Genomic DNA, 15,388 nt, shown 5'->3' on the forward strand with positions numbered 1-15,388 from the left:
GTACCCGGCCTAATCCTAGGCCTATTTGACCGACCCCACTGGCTTAGTCCACCGTGATATTGGTACCAAAACATCCGTCTTGAAACACTGAATAAAAAATTGTTAAAATTATAAAAATCTGTTAAAAGTTGAATAAGTTATAGGAAAAAAACAGACTTTGTAGGGATTATTTTCCCGAGTCCTTCAAGAATAATAGTTTGTTTGCTCCAGATCAATCAATTTTCACAATTAAAAAAAAAAAACTGGACAATATTCGAAGCGCAACTTTAAACACCCATATCAACATGTTTCGAAAATTTGAAAAATCGACTTCCCTTTGTGATTGTTGATTTTTAAAACCGCTTGCGCTGACTTCATAGATTTATCCAGCTTGCATTTTTCTTACAAAACGCGCTATATGTCGACTATACTCACATCTCCTGGGCATCTTTTCGAGATCCGTTTTAAACATGTAAAGTTTTAAAATTTTACTAGGCTTAATCTGAGATGTATTTACTAATTAACAAAATTGCATGCTATATCTATAAGTAATTGCTCTTATATTTTGCAACATTTTTGTTTTAACCAAAGATATTAACCAACAAGATTTGAAAACGATTATTAAAATAGTTTTCGCTGATGCCCATCAGAACTACAAACTGGGTTCATTAAACGAGCTAGTTTAGTAAATGCATATGCAGTACGATCACAATAAAAGCAGGAAAATCCCTGTACTGGTTTGGATCATGCACCGAGCGGACCCATGTGATATAACTTTTTTAGGGTTAGTTCAAAAATATAAGAGATAGCATATGTTGATCTTTAAAAAAACTTTAAAATTTATTTTCCTGGGTATGAGTATTTCGACTTAAATTTAATATTATGCAAGTGAACCTTTAAGATGAAGGATTGAAGTTTGCAGTAGTATATTTAGGCCCCTTCGTTAGCTTGAGCGGAGGCCAGTGGAGGGAAATTTTTTCTATCGGAAGGAAATCGTACATATTTGATTTAATGTTAATTACTATATCGAAGGGATGGTTTATTTACTGTCAGGACTCCACCAGAGGTATTTTAATCCGTTTGCAAACATTAAACACTTTTGTCTTTTAAGAGGTTTTAAACATCTTATAAAGTGGAACCTAAAAAAAGAAAATTCTCATGCAAAAGTTAACAAACGATTTTATTTTCTCCATTGCTCAGAAGTAAAAGTTGTTAAATTTTTAAGACTACTAAAATAATTTTGCTTAAAAACAATGGGGGTTTGGGAAACCAGAAAAATCTTGTCATATTTGAACTAGCAGATAGAAAAAATTGAACCAGGTCTCCTCAACATCAAACTTTAAGCACTAATTTTTTAAATTTAATTATTTTAAACTTTTTGAAGGTTAATGAATAACTTTTTATGCATACTATTTCAAGTTTAAGAAACGATTAATCATTTAAACCTAAACTTTTGAACATAATTCATATAACTTTGCAATGAAATTTTGAATTTTTAAAATCATACTTTTTGATGTAAAATGTAAAATAACGCATACAAATATAATTAGATTAACAATTCTTTTTAGATTTTTAGATTTTATATCTGAGTATCATCAGATGGTTTTACTTCAAGGGAGAATTCACAATTTATGACTTTAGGAAGTTTTGATAAACTCAAAGTAAATTTTTAATCGAATGGGTTTCAATCTTTCTTTCATCTGATGTTGGAGGATACAACAATGTGATTTAGATATTTAAAACTTTTGAAGGTTAATTTAACATATTTTATTTCTATTTCAAAGCTGAAGAAACGATTTATCATTATACTTAAACATTTGAACATAATTTAGATTACTTGCAATGAAAGCGGATTAATAATTTTTAATGTTTTTAATTATATTTTCTGGGGTAATACAAAACAACGGAACAAATATTATTAGATTCAAAATTCTTTTCTAGGTTTTTAATTTAATATTTTTTTAAAAACAGACTTCTTTGTTTTCTTCTGTTTAAGTTGTCCAAAATAAAAAAAAAAACATGTTTTGAATCTCTGAATTATTCTTTAGAAAAATAAAAATTAAATTCACAGGATTTTTCTCTTTACATTGCTCAAAATATAAAAACATGCTTTGAAGTTTTTTAAATGAAAAGTGTTTAAATGGTATCATTTAACGATTTACCGGTCACCCAATAAAAAAATCATCATCAATATTATAAAGACGACTATCGAATTTAATTTTGATTTATATCAAGCTTTTAAACAGCATGGATACACAAAAACATGGAAACAAAAAAAAAGCTGTCAAATATAAAAGCTTCTCGTTAATTACTTGTAAACTTTTAATTCGGAACCAGCTTGAACTTAAGTACAAAAGTCGTCTTCATTATATTGACATAATCACCTAACGCAACACAAAAAAGCAAAAAGAAACTTAATAGGATAATTACAGGCTTTAGACAGGGGAAGAAAAATCACCCCCCCCCCCCCCATCTAATTGAATTCTTTAGATAGATAATAAATTTCAATTTAAGATAATCTGATTGAATAAAACGATTTCTGTGTAGATTTAAAATCTTTTTATGTCTGAATACTATATAGTTTAAAAGAATTCACAATTTAGGACTTTTAAAGGGAGTGTTTACAAAATCTTGAAGGGTGGTATAGGCTAAACCCAAATTAAATATTTTGGAAATGGAATTGTATCAATCTTTTTTTCATTTGATGTTTGCGTAATAAGAAAATTGTAAGAAAAGTTTGTCGCTAACAGGACAGAATCCGGATAGATCCGCCCCCCCCCCCCCGATTTAAAAAATAAATAGTTCAATTAATTTCAAAGAAATCCTATACTTTTAGCAATAAAGTCATACTAAATTATAATTGGGTTACAGCTGATTTATTTTGGAGGACCATGATACGCCCTGATAGATTTCCTTCCGTTGCATAAATCAAACCAACGATGATTTACCCTATTCTAGTGTAATTGTACATATTTTCTCTTACCAGCCTGTCTAGTGCACCCAGTGTTTAGTGGACACACCGCGTTTAATGTACCAAAGGAATTGATTTTTGTCACAAACTCTGATTTTGCAATCCCTATTTCTTTGCAACTTTCAAACTATAAATTCTGTTAGATCAAATCGTCTAAGTTTGAAATACCAAAGGTTTACACCATAATGTTGCAAAGAAGGGACTAGAAAATCAGAGTTTGTGACAAAGACTCAATCCCTGTAGGCTAGCTGAAAGGATATAAAGGATTCTTCGCTGTACGCGACAAATGCTTTTTCTTCAAATTTTCTTAGAAGTTAAACATTATTTTGCAAAAAAATTGATATCAGGGATTCCAAAATCAATTCTGATTTAGTCTTTATCTTTTCATATTCACAAACACAACCTTTAAATCAACGGCTATTGGAGATTTAAGAAATTTACCTATTTAAAGCAGATCACAATTCTTTATGTTAAAACACAGAGAAATCGTTCGTTATTATCTTTTGTAAAAAATTTTGAGAAAGAAACCTGTAAAGTTTTTATTTTAATAATTTAAATTCTTAAAAGTGATCTGAGCAAGTGGAAATGAATGATATAAAAAAATTTGATTTTAATTATTGAGATATCATTTTCAATTTTAAAAATGCAACTTAGAATTAAAGTTAAAATCAAATCAGATCAAACTCACCATCATAGTACAAACGTTTAATAGTTTTCGTTTTCTGGAAACCCTTTTAAATCAGACTGGAGGCCAAGGTTGAAACCCTAATCAGACTGGAGGCCAACTTTGAAACCATTCAAATCGTTTGCTGACTAATTCTCGTAAACTAAAGAAATTCTCAAAATTTATTTTATTATTTTTATTATTATTTTATTATTATTATTTTATTATCATTATTATTATTATTTTATTATTATTTTATTTTTTTATTTTATTTTTTTATTTAACTTTATATTTTTTTTTTATAAAAGTTGTTATTTTATCGTCGAAAATACTAAAAACCAGTAAATGTAAAGTATCTAAAGTTCCTTTTTCTTTTCTTTCCTTATCCCTTTATTAGCATTGGGGGGAACTATTCCTACAACCTCTATTTTTGGAGGTTTTTAAATATTTTCTTTTAAACAATTAATTTTGTTTGGTTTTGGTTATATTTCATACATAAATAATTACTTTCTTAATGCCTATCTTGATCTCTTTTCTATTCCTATTATTGTTGTTTTATTGCAAAAACAATATTGGAAAAAGCAGAATATAAGTTTACTGCATATGCATTAAACTTATTTTTGTTCTGCACAATATCTCTCTTTACAAACTTTAGTAGAGTGTTCAGGCATCTAGGACAATTATTATTCTGATTTATTTTATGAAAAATACTGAAAAATACTGATATATTTCTATTACTAGATTTTTGCTTCATTAACACCATAAATAAGAATTAAAAGCGAAGTTAGAAAATGAAGCAAAAAAACCTAATTTCTGCAAAATATGTAAATCGTCGATTTATTCATACTTTAAAATAACAAAGGTCTCTAACATCAGGTAGCAAAGATATAGGGATTAGAAAATCAGTTTCTTTATCCTTAAACTTTAAAGATGAATATTGGCTTTTGTACAACCGTTTTCTGTTCAGTTCAGAAACAATAGATTATTTTGCTAATCCACTCATAAAGTAGTAAGGCCCAAATATGCTTAAACTTTTTAAAAAATACTTAAGGAGTCAGGCCAACCATTTTCCATCCAGACACTATTTGTTTAAGCTATTTAAATGGTATTGCTCTTTTAAAACCCAAAATAATTCACTGTCCAAATAATGTTGTAAAAATCCCAAACTGATGAGAGTGCAGGAAAAAATATAGCGGTGTTTTTTCTTCTGAATACTATAAATCAGTGACTTTTTTTCTTGTAAGTATAATTGTGTTTTGTGCGATTATATTTCGAGCTATTTAAAAAACAAGACATTATTGACCAAATTTGACCTCACATATAACATAGATAGGATTTCATTTAATTTTGAGAGAATTTTATCCCGCATTTTTACTCACAATTTCATGAGCTTGAGTATAAAAAGTTTCTTATTTGTTCCGAGGCAAATAAGTAACATTTAATACCAAAAGCAGGTTTCCCATTTCTTTGCGGATTTTAATAAAAAAATCGCACATTTTCATGAAACTTGAATTGAATAAATCTATTTATCCAACTGTCTTGTATTATCATTTGGGACATTATGTTTTTTGTTGTAATTTTTTGCATTTTAAATTCAAAATTTTTAAATCTCTCACTATGTTCGTGATTAAAAATAATGAATTTAAACAGTAAACAAACGAAAAAAGTAAAAAGCCCGGCCAAAAAACATATTTACAGTTGCATAAACAGATAATTTTTGTTTGTTTTTGTAGTTTTTTCAATTTAGTCTTTCTTGCACTTTTAGGATGCCTGGCCATATAAAGCTGGGAAGTGGAGGTGAACCAGATCCTGATCCTCTCCCCTACCTTACGGTCAACTTGGAGAATAAAAGGAAGGATACATCATCTAAAGCATATGATCCTAAACGATCAGTCTGGGCTGAGGTACTTATCTTTAATTGATTGGATTTTTTTTTCTGGTAGCCCACAATACTCTTCAGCCTTCTTTAAAAATTATGGAATATTAAATGATCTTTAAGATATGCTGGATAAATGATAAAACATTTCAAAAATTCTTTTTCTAAATTTAAATTAAATTCGTAATTTTAATTTTTCTGAAATTTCAAATTGTAGTTATGATGAAAAATCTCATATATTTTAATACTTTGTCGTTAAAATCACAATATTTTAGAATAGAAATTTAATCTCTGTCATCCCTCTAAATTTCTAACAAAATCAAATAAAACATTTTGTACATGTTGTGATTATTTCGATGTTAAGGATGGCCAAGGAGGATTTATTGAAGGGTTGAAGGAGTATGAAGATGCTGACAAAATTACCGTTCTTCTTGGACATGAGGTAAAGTTTTTTAAAATAATTATTATAGAATTATAAAACTATATTTAAATTCTAATTTTAGAAGAAGCATTTTAAGCCTAATCAAGTTGCTCCAGTAAATCCTCCAAAGTTTGAGAAATGTGAGGACATGGCAAATTTGACATTTCTGAATGAAGCCTCGGTATTTTATAATCTAAAGTCCAGATATCAGGTATCATTAAATTCAAGCAAATATTTGTGTTAAGAAATAATATCTAATGTATCTTCCAGGCTAAATTGATTTACACATATTCTGGACTGTTCTGCGTGGTTGTAAATCCTTACAAGAGATATCCCATCTACACCATGAGGGTTGTGAAGATGTATAAAGGAAAACGAAGGAATGAATGTCCGCCACACCTCTGGGCAGTAACAGAAGCAGCATATAGGAATATGCTTCTGAAGGATAAGGACCAAAGTATGTTGATAACCGGTGAGTCTGGCGCTGGTAAAACAGAGAATACCAAGAAGGTAATCTCATATTTAGCAATGGTTGCCACGTCAGGAAAGAAATCAGAGAAAAAAGTTTCTCTTGAAGAGCAAATTGTTGCAACTAATCCTATCTTAGAATCTTATGGAAATGCGAAAACATCAAGAAATGACAATTCCTCTAGATTTGGAAAATTTATAAGGATTCACTTTAATACAAAAGGAAAATTGGCTGGTTGTGATATTAAAGCATATCTGTTTGAAAAGTCACGAATAACTCAACAGCAGGAAGTGGAAAGAAGTTATCACATTTTTTACCAAATGCTTCAACCTGCAGTTCCTGACTTAAAAGAAAAGTGTCTGCTCACTGATACTATTTATGATTACTCATATGTCTGTCAAGGAAGAACAAAGGTTGACTCTATCAATGACAATGAAGAACTTCAGTTTACTGACAATGCCTTTGATATAATTGGATTCTCAGAAACCGAAAAATGGAACTGTTACAAACTCACTGCTGCTGTCATGTCCATGGGAGACCTAAAATTTAAACAAAAAGGTCGAGAGGAGCAATGTGAACCAGATAAAAATGAATTGTCTAATAAGGTAGGGACATTATGTGGAATAGATGCATTACAGATGATGACAGCCTTCACTAAACCAAAGATTAAAGTTGGGACAGAATGGGTGGTGAAAGGTCAAAATGTTGAACAAGCTTTGAATGCTGTTGGAGGTATCGCAAGAGCAATTTATCATCGCACTTTTTTGTGGCTTATTGAAAAATGCAATGATACTTTGATGGATCCAACAATGAAGAAAGTAAACTTTTGCGCAGTTCTTGATATAGCAGGATTTGAAATATTCACCTATAATGGCTATGAACAGCTTTCCATTAACTTTGTTAATGAAAAGCTTCAACAGTTCTTCAATCACCACATGTTTGTTGTCGAGCAAGAAGAGTACATTTCAGAAGGAATAGATTGGCAAATGGTTGACTTTGGAATGGATCTTGCAGCATGTATTATCATGTTTGAGAAACCTATGGGAGTTTGGGCAATCTTAGAAGAGGAGTCCTTGTTTCCCAAAGCAACTGACAAGTCTCTGGAGGAAAAGTTGAAATCAACACTTCTTGGAAAATGCCCATCATTTGCAAAACCCCAGTCCAAGACAGATAAAAATGCCCACTTTGCCGTTGTTCACTATGCTGGAACAGTTTCTTACAATGTCACTGCTTGGTTGGAAAAGAATAAAGATCCAGTAAATGATACAGTTGTTGATTTAATGAAGTTGAGTACCAATAAATTAATGGTCCAACTTTGGAGTGATCATCCAGGGCAGAGCTCTGTTCCCACTGAGGAGAAAGGGAAAAAGAAAAAGGGAGGAGGAGGTAAAACTGTATCTTCTGTTTTCCTTGTGGATTTGGTTGCACTAATGGCAACGCTGAACAGCACTGATCCCCATTTTGTTAGATGCATTGTTCCAAACACCTGCAAACAACCAGGGGGTGTTGATCCACCATTGATTATGCATCAGCTTACTTGTAATGGTGTGCTTGAAGGTATCAGGATATGTATGAGAGGATTTCCAAACAGAATTCCATACAATGATTTCCAGAAAAGATATTGTATAATAGCCCGAGGAAAAGTGTCTGATGATTGTGAGGAAAAGGAAGCTGCTACTGCAATTCTACAGGAAATTCCCGAAGTAAATGACAGGTTTAGACTGGGTCATACAAAGGTGTTTTTTAGGGCAGGAGCACTTGCCCAGCTTGAAGAGTCTAGAGATATAGTTGTTCAGGACCTTGTGCAAAAACTTCAAGGCACTATTTTTGGATATGAAGCCAGAAAAAAGTATGAATTCAAATGCCTACAAAGAGCCATGATTAAAGTCATTCAACGAAACTTACGTAAATATCTAAATATTAAAGATTGGAAGTGGTTTTCTCTCATACATCTAACAAAGCCTTTGATTGGACAGATAAACATGGAGGAGGTTCTACAACAGTTGGAATCTAGATTTTATGAAGTTAATGAAATTCTAAATGAAAAACAAGCTGTAATAAATCAACTGTCCACTTCAAACACAGCTGTAGAGCAAGAAATCAATGAAATGAAATCTATCCTTGGAAGTCGGCATGGCAATATTTTTGGATTGCAAGAAAAATTAGAAATGTTGAAACACTCAGTTTCTGATTTAAAGGATCATATAAAAGAAAAACAATTTGAATTTAATGATATCGAATCATCAAAAGAAGATGTCCAGGATGAAAATAACATGGAAGAAAAAAAATTGAATCAATTGCAGGAAGTTTATTCTAATTTGATTAGAGACAAAGAGGATGTTTCAATTGTCCTCCAACAGAGAGACACTTATCTGAGAGAGTTGAATGACCTTATTGCAAGAAATGATGAAATTCTGACAAAACTGTCTTCGGAGAAAAAGATTTTATCAGAAAAGGGAGCAGCAAGCAAAAATAATCTGGAAAGCATGGAAGACAAATTGAGCTCAGAAATCAATTGTCTTAAAGAAATGGAAATTGTGAAAGAGAGCATTGTATCTTCTATCACAGCTGAGGAGGATTTGAAGCATAAGATAGACTCTGAAAGATCACAAATCGAATCTCTATTGAAGATTGAACAACTTAAGGTTCATGATTTTAGTAGAGATAAACTAAACTTGACTCAAAATTTGGAAAGGCTATTGAAAGAAAAGAAGGATGCAGAGATTAAGTGTGAGATTGAAGAGGGTAATGCTTTTCAAATTCGATCCAAGGTGCATGATCTTGAAGCCACGGTTGAAAAAATGGAGCAAGAGTTAATGAGTGTTAAGCAGAACAAAATGTATGCAGAACTCAGCAGATCAGAGCTAGCAAGAAGCCATGAACAATACTTAACTCACTTAGATGAATCAACTGCAAACATGGTTTCTCAGATGGAATTAAATAGCAAACTTGATATCAAACTTCAAGAAATGAGAAAGGATAAGGAAGAAACAATGATATCATGGGAGAGCACTATCTTGAAACTCAAGAAGAAACATCAAGAAGCCACATGTGAAATGTCACTCCAGCTTGAGGCTTTAAGGTCGATCAAAATAAGAGTTGAAAAGGATATGGTGTCCTTAAAAGCTGAAATTCAAGATACATCAGCTGCTATAGACAGGGTTAGTCAGGACACTGTTCACGCAGAGAAGAATTTGAAATCATTGATTGACAAACTCACAACCATAAATACACAGGCTGGGATGAAGGAGGAAATGTTGACAAAGACTATGAGTGTCAACAAACATCTTACAAGCAAAAACTTGGAAATGAGCAATGAACTCAATGCACTCAACAGTGCTGTGAACCTTAGAGAGAGAGAAGTTTCAAGTTTGAAAGAGCTTTTAAACAAGGCAACAAATATGTGTGAAAACGAAGAAAGAGAAAATATTTCACTGTCCGGAAAAATAAAAACTATACAACATGAGTTAGATGGATATCAAGAACAGTTTCTGGACGAAGAAAGTAGCAGGAAAGAACTTCAGTTCAGTTTGGATCGAGCAATATCAGACGTAAATGTGTGGAAACTGAAATATGAAAAAGAAATAAAAGAAAGAGTTGAAGAACTTGAGAATTGTAAATTGAAATTGCAAACACGGGTGTGTGAGGCGGAAGATACACTCAATACACTGAGCAAACAACTCCAAATAATAGAAAACAGGAAACTTGAAACAGCCAGGTAACAATTCTACTTTTCAAGAGATTGTTTCACTACTTTACCTTAAGATAGGTCAAGGATTACAAAATTGGATGTTCTATCAAGTTTGCAACTACTTCTAATTATTAAATCTGGTCCTAGCTCAAATAAATATTTTGTTTCAGATTATGGTCCCCCCATGAAGATTGCAATGATATTTTACATTGATGTTTAATAGGAATGAACTGATTACTGGCAACACACTCTAATGTTTTATCCATATATATTTGGAACCTGATGGCGTAAATATTTCCAATTATTAAACTTTAACTTTTTTATCTTGCAAAATTCATAGTTTGAATTATCAAAAGACTACAACTTTAGGTTGCAAAGATATAGAGGGATTAACAATATTATTAAAAAGACTTTTTAGGTTTTGCCGTGCAGTAAAAAGACACAAAATAAATTTTTTTTTGCATTTTTTGTTACTTTAGTAGATCTATTTGATATTTCTAACCCTCTAAGCAAGTTGCTTAACCGTGTTTAAATATCTAACCGGTCTCTTTATTCTGGCATTAATCAACTACTATTGTAAACCTTCTATCAGGAATCTTGAAGAGGCTCAGCGGAGAAATGAAATTACAATTGTGAAGCTTGGACAAGTAAACATTTTTTTTTGAACAATGAGAACCAAAAAACTATGAAATAGGAAGACGATATTAAAGTAATAGTCAAGTGTAGTTTATGTTGTTATATATTTGTACAATGCACAAAAGTCGTCTTACAGTTTTGATGTTTTTTGGTTCTTACTGTAGTTGTACAGTTATTTATTCAACTAATTAGGCAGAAGACCATGGAAGTTACGTGTACATGCCGCATTGAATTACAAAACAAAGAGAGAGACTGTTCTAGCCACGGCGCTCGGCCCCCTAGCCTGTCCTAGCAGTGGCGCTCGGCCCCCTAGCCTTTCTTAGCCGCAGCGCTCGGCCAAGAAAGTGTATTAACCTAACCTAACCCTATATATATCTACTAATCTTTCGTTTTCTTGTAATTCAAAGCGGCAAGCGCACATAACTTTCTTGGGAAACTGCCAAATATTTAGGCTGAGAAAAGAGTAAAAAGTTCTGAGAGGGATATTCAAGAATGGAAAAGAAGGTCGGATGATCTTTGCAAAGAATTAAATGAATCTCAAACTAACTGCAGGAATGCTACTGTAGAACTATATAGAATAAAGGTAATTTATACAAATTTATCATTATCAATTATTCATCTGACCAAACTTGTGTATATAGAATGGAATAAATGAATCAATGTCAAAACTTGAAGCTGCTCGTGGGGAGAATAAAAAAAGTTCTAATGATATCAAAGATACAACAGAGCTCATCAGAGATGGAGGCAGAAAAATTCATGAAATTGAAAATCAAAGAAAATGTTTGGAAGGAGATATTGGATATCTAAATAATGCTTTAGAAGATATAGAAAAAGCTTTAATGAACGAGGAATCCAAGTTGAAAGTATCCAACTGTGAAATAGAAAAGGTAAAGGAAGATAACATAAATACAATCTCCGACATGGAGAAGTCATTCGAAGTTGTCAAGAAAAACCACAATGAAATGATGAACTCAATCAAACTAAAGATTGAGGAGATAAGTAAGGAGAAAGCAGAAGCTTCAAGAAGTAAGCAGCAGTTAGAGTCTAATATCCTTGAATGGGAGGAAAAGTTGAATAGAGAAGAGTTGAAACATCATGAACTCTCTAAAACTGCTGCCAAGACTCTCGTTGAAATTGAACGAATGAATGAAAAGCTTGCGTTTGAGCAAAGAAAGCGTGAGGAAGCAGCAACTGCTTTGTTAGATCTTGACAGGAAAGGAAGCACGGTGTCAAACAGTCTTGAGGAGTCGAAGAGTATGCTTGAACAGGTAGATAGAGCTAGAAGACATCTGGAGCAAGAAGTGTCTGATACAACAGAACACATTTTTATTCTCACAGAAACCAGTGCTAGGCTTTCACAAGAAAAATCGAATTTAAACATGGATCTTCAGAATTTACAAGTAAGTATCTACTCCTAACTGTTTTGCATTTCTCATGCTTATGCAATCTTCATCTTTAGATTGAAAAAGATGACACCAAGGATGAACTTCATAGTTCTGAAGATAGAGCTGGCTCATTGATGCTTGAAGCAGCTCAACTTGCTGAAAATCTTAGGTAACTGTAATATTTTAGTCATAAAACTGGTTTGGGACTGGATTTAATTTAGAGTTAGTCATAGTTGAACTCCTATTCATTTTTCCTAGGCGCATTAAAGAAGAGGTTCAACTTGGTGCACACAGTTCAGTATATACACGCATATCTTTACGCTTATCATTAAATTTCGCCTCTGGATAAAACCATATCTTTATTTTCTAATAATAATAATAATAATAGCAATTTTCTGGAAGCCCCATTTGCATGCCTCCACAAAATGAAAATAAATATTTGCAAACTTGTCAGCAAATTCCACAAAAGAATATTCATGATATTATAAAGTTTTTTAAAATCTATTGAATAATTCTAATATTTCCGACATTGTAGAGAGTTTCACAATTTTTATTATATAAATCTTTTGGAACAATGCCAAAGGAATTGAGTCTTTGTCACAAACCCTGATTTTCTTATCACTGTTTATCTTTGCAACCCAATGTCTTAGATTTTAGATATTTTAAACTACGAATTCTATTAGATAAAAGAATCTAAGTTTAAAATATCAATGGTATACACAATTCTGAATCGGGCATTGCAATCTCTGCATGTATGGTCACTTGATATTACTCTCACAGTCCAGTTATAACATTGATGTGTATATGTTTAGGGATGCGCAAGAGCAGGCTAGCAGGTTGGAAGAGGAAAGAAAGGGGATGGAGACTAAGCTCAGGAGTCTACAGATACAAGTTGATGAGGGGGAGAGTGAAGCACTTAGGTCAGTATAATAAGGAATTCGTCCTTAACATTATAAATATGTGAAGTTGGAAAGGCCAAAGTGATCAATGACAGCATGATACGAAAAGTTTTGGAATAGTAAAAGTGGTCAATGACAGCATGATATGAAAAGTTTTGGAATAGTAAAAGTGGTCAATCATGATATGAAAAGTTTTGGAATAGTAAAAGTGGTCAATGACAGCATGATATGAAAAGTTTTGGAATAGTAAAAGTGGTCAATGACAGCATAAAAATGTAAAATTTTGAAATGTTTAAATGAAAGGGGGTATATGATTAAACCTGAGAATCTCAGGCGTTGTACATACATATAAGACTTCTATTTGATGTTCTTGTCTCGAGAAATTGATATAAAAACTGTGTCAAAATTATGCCAAAACTTATATATATCAGATTTTTTATGAGAGTTGTAAAGTATTAACCGGATCTTTTTGAACAAATACGCAACCAATCTGAAAACGATTATATCCCACAGGAGCCTGAGAATCTCAAATTTGCTCCTGTTATAATTTTTTAATTTTAATTCATATAGTTTGAAATATCTTAAGTCTGAAACAATTGGGTTCAAAGAAATATTTATCAGAAAATCAGAGTTTGTGGCAAAAGACTCAATTTCTTTGCACAACTTGGGTAAATTAAAGCTTTCACTTTATTCATGAAACACCACCTTATTAAATTCATTCAGACTTCCACTTCTTCTAATAAGAATTTTGAGAATTTTTTATTCGTCGATTTTTCTGGAAACGTGACAAGAAAAGTATTGTGAGATAAATAATATTTTCAATTTACAAAAACAACATTTTTCTTCATTTTTTCCCTCATAAACTGAGTATGCATGCTCTCAAAATTCTAAGTTTTATTGGTTCTGTTAAATCGAGGTTGATTGAGTATTTTTTTTGCATTTAAAAACTTTAAAAAAATATTTTAGCATTCTAAAGTAAAATCTTACTTTTCCTTTTCAGTTATACTTCATTCATTCGCCTTTATAATTAGAAAAGTTTCTCTGAGTGTATATATACTGTATAGGTTGTATCATATTTTGGTTACTGATTACAAATGTCTAGCTATATTCCCTTGGTATTTTGTTCTTTTCTAACAACATTGTGTATTATATGTTTTTTTTTATTGTATATGATATTATTTTTTTATCGTATATTATACTGTTTTTTATTGCATATTATACTGTTTTTTATTGTATATTATACTATTTTTTATGGTATATTACACTGGTTTTTTATTGTTTATTATACTGTTTTCATTGTATATTATAATGATTTTTTATGATATATTACAATGGTTTTTTATTGTTTATTGTACTGTTTTATTTATCGTATATAATACTGTATTATTGTATATATACTATTGTTTTTTTTATTGTAAATTATACTGTTTTTTTATATATTTTATTGTTTTTTTTTATTGTATATTATACTGTTTTTTATTGTATATATCATACTGGGTTTTCAAAAAATATTTAGCGAAATTTCTTTTCTTTTGCAATTCTGATTGTTACTTGATAAAACATTTGATTTTTTTTTAAAATGATGACAGAAAACATATATAAGTAGTTAAGTGGGGTATATACTTTTAATCGATCTTGAGCAAAACAAAATAATAAAAAGATCTTCATAATAAACTGGAAATAGATTTATTGATATATCGTTTTACTTATATGTGTGAGCTTGTGCCCACTAAAATAAATTATTAAAGTTAAAAATAACTGGTTCAGTATTGCATTTAAGTGTACAGAACTAGTTTTTCTAGATTTACAATGACAGTATCTCTATATGATAAACCTTTTCGTGCATTTATATAATCGCTATAGCTGGCCAAACGGATGGACCAAATTGGCTGATTTTTTTTAGGGTACCCATGGGTACCTAGCAGTTACATATGGGAAAAATATTTTTAGAATTTTTAAAAATTCCACGGGCAACGCTGGGCACTTTAGTTGGGTCTTAATATATTTCTTGTATGTTGGTTCCCGTATACGCTTAGCGATACAGTTTTCAACCACTGCAAACTAGACAGAAGGAGAAGGTAAAATTTATGCAACATCACCAGTACAACTTTACAACAACACCGGTACAACTTTGCAACATCACCGGTACAACTTTGCAACATCAGCGGTACAACTTTACAACATCACCGGTACAACTTTACAACATCACCAGTACAAATTTACAACATCACCAGTACAACTTTACAACATCACCAGTACAACTTTACAACATCACCGATACAACTTTACAACATCACCGGTACAACTTTACAACATCACCGGTACAACTTTACAACATCACCAGTACAACTTTACAACATCACCGGTACAACTTTACAACATCACCAGTACAACTTT

The 15,388-nt window shown here is 31.5% G+C and overlaps 1 protein-coding gene across 2 annotated transcripts in view; it reads left to right on the forward strand.

Annotated features, from left to right (window-relative positions):
- The window catches only part of LOC111718374 (myosin heavy chain, muscle), a 30,649-nt gene that overhangs the window by 1,675 nt on the left and 13,586 nt on the right, over positions 1 to 15,388 (forward strand). For both annotated transcript variants that reach the window (XM_023493947.1, XM_023493948.1), the window contains exons 2-10: positions 5,380 to 5,518; positions 5,855 to 5,932; positions 5,994 to 6,122; positions 6,182 to 10,098; positions 10,664 to 10,718; positions 11,159 to 11,290; positions 11,349 to 12,107; positions 12,167 to 12,261; positions 12,905 to 13,012. In XM_023493947.1, the coding sequence (XP_023349715.1) occupies positions 5,381 to 5,518; positions 5,855 to 5,932; positions 5,994 to 6,122; positions 6,182 to 10,098; positions 10,664 to 10,718; positions 11,159 to 11,290; positions 11,349 to 12,107; positions 12,167 to 12,261; positions 12,905 to 13,012 (5,411 nt within the window). In that variant the 5' untranslated portion in view covers position 5,380. The remainder of the gene's footprint in view (positions 1 to 5,379; positions 5,519 to 5,854; positions 5,933 to 5,993; positions 6,123 to 6,181; positions 10,099 to 10,663; positions 10,719 to 11,158; positions 11,291 to 11,348; positions 12,108 to 12,166; positions 12,262 to 12,904; positions 13,013 to 15,388) is intronic.

The sequence above is a fragment of the Eurytemora carolleeae genome, unplaced genomic scaffold (assembly GCF_000591075.1).
Source record: "Eurytemora carolleeae unplaced genomic scaffold, Eaff_2.0 scaffold106, whole genome shotgun sequence".
Taxonomy (NCBI): domain Eukaryota; kingdom Metazoa; phylum Arthropoda; class Copepoda; order Calanoida; family Temoridae; genus Eurytemora; species Eurytemora carolleeae.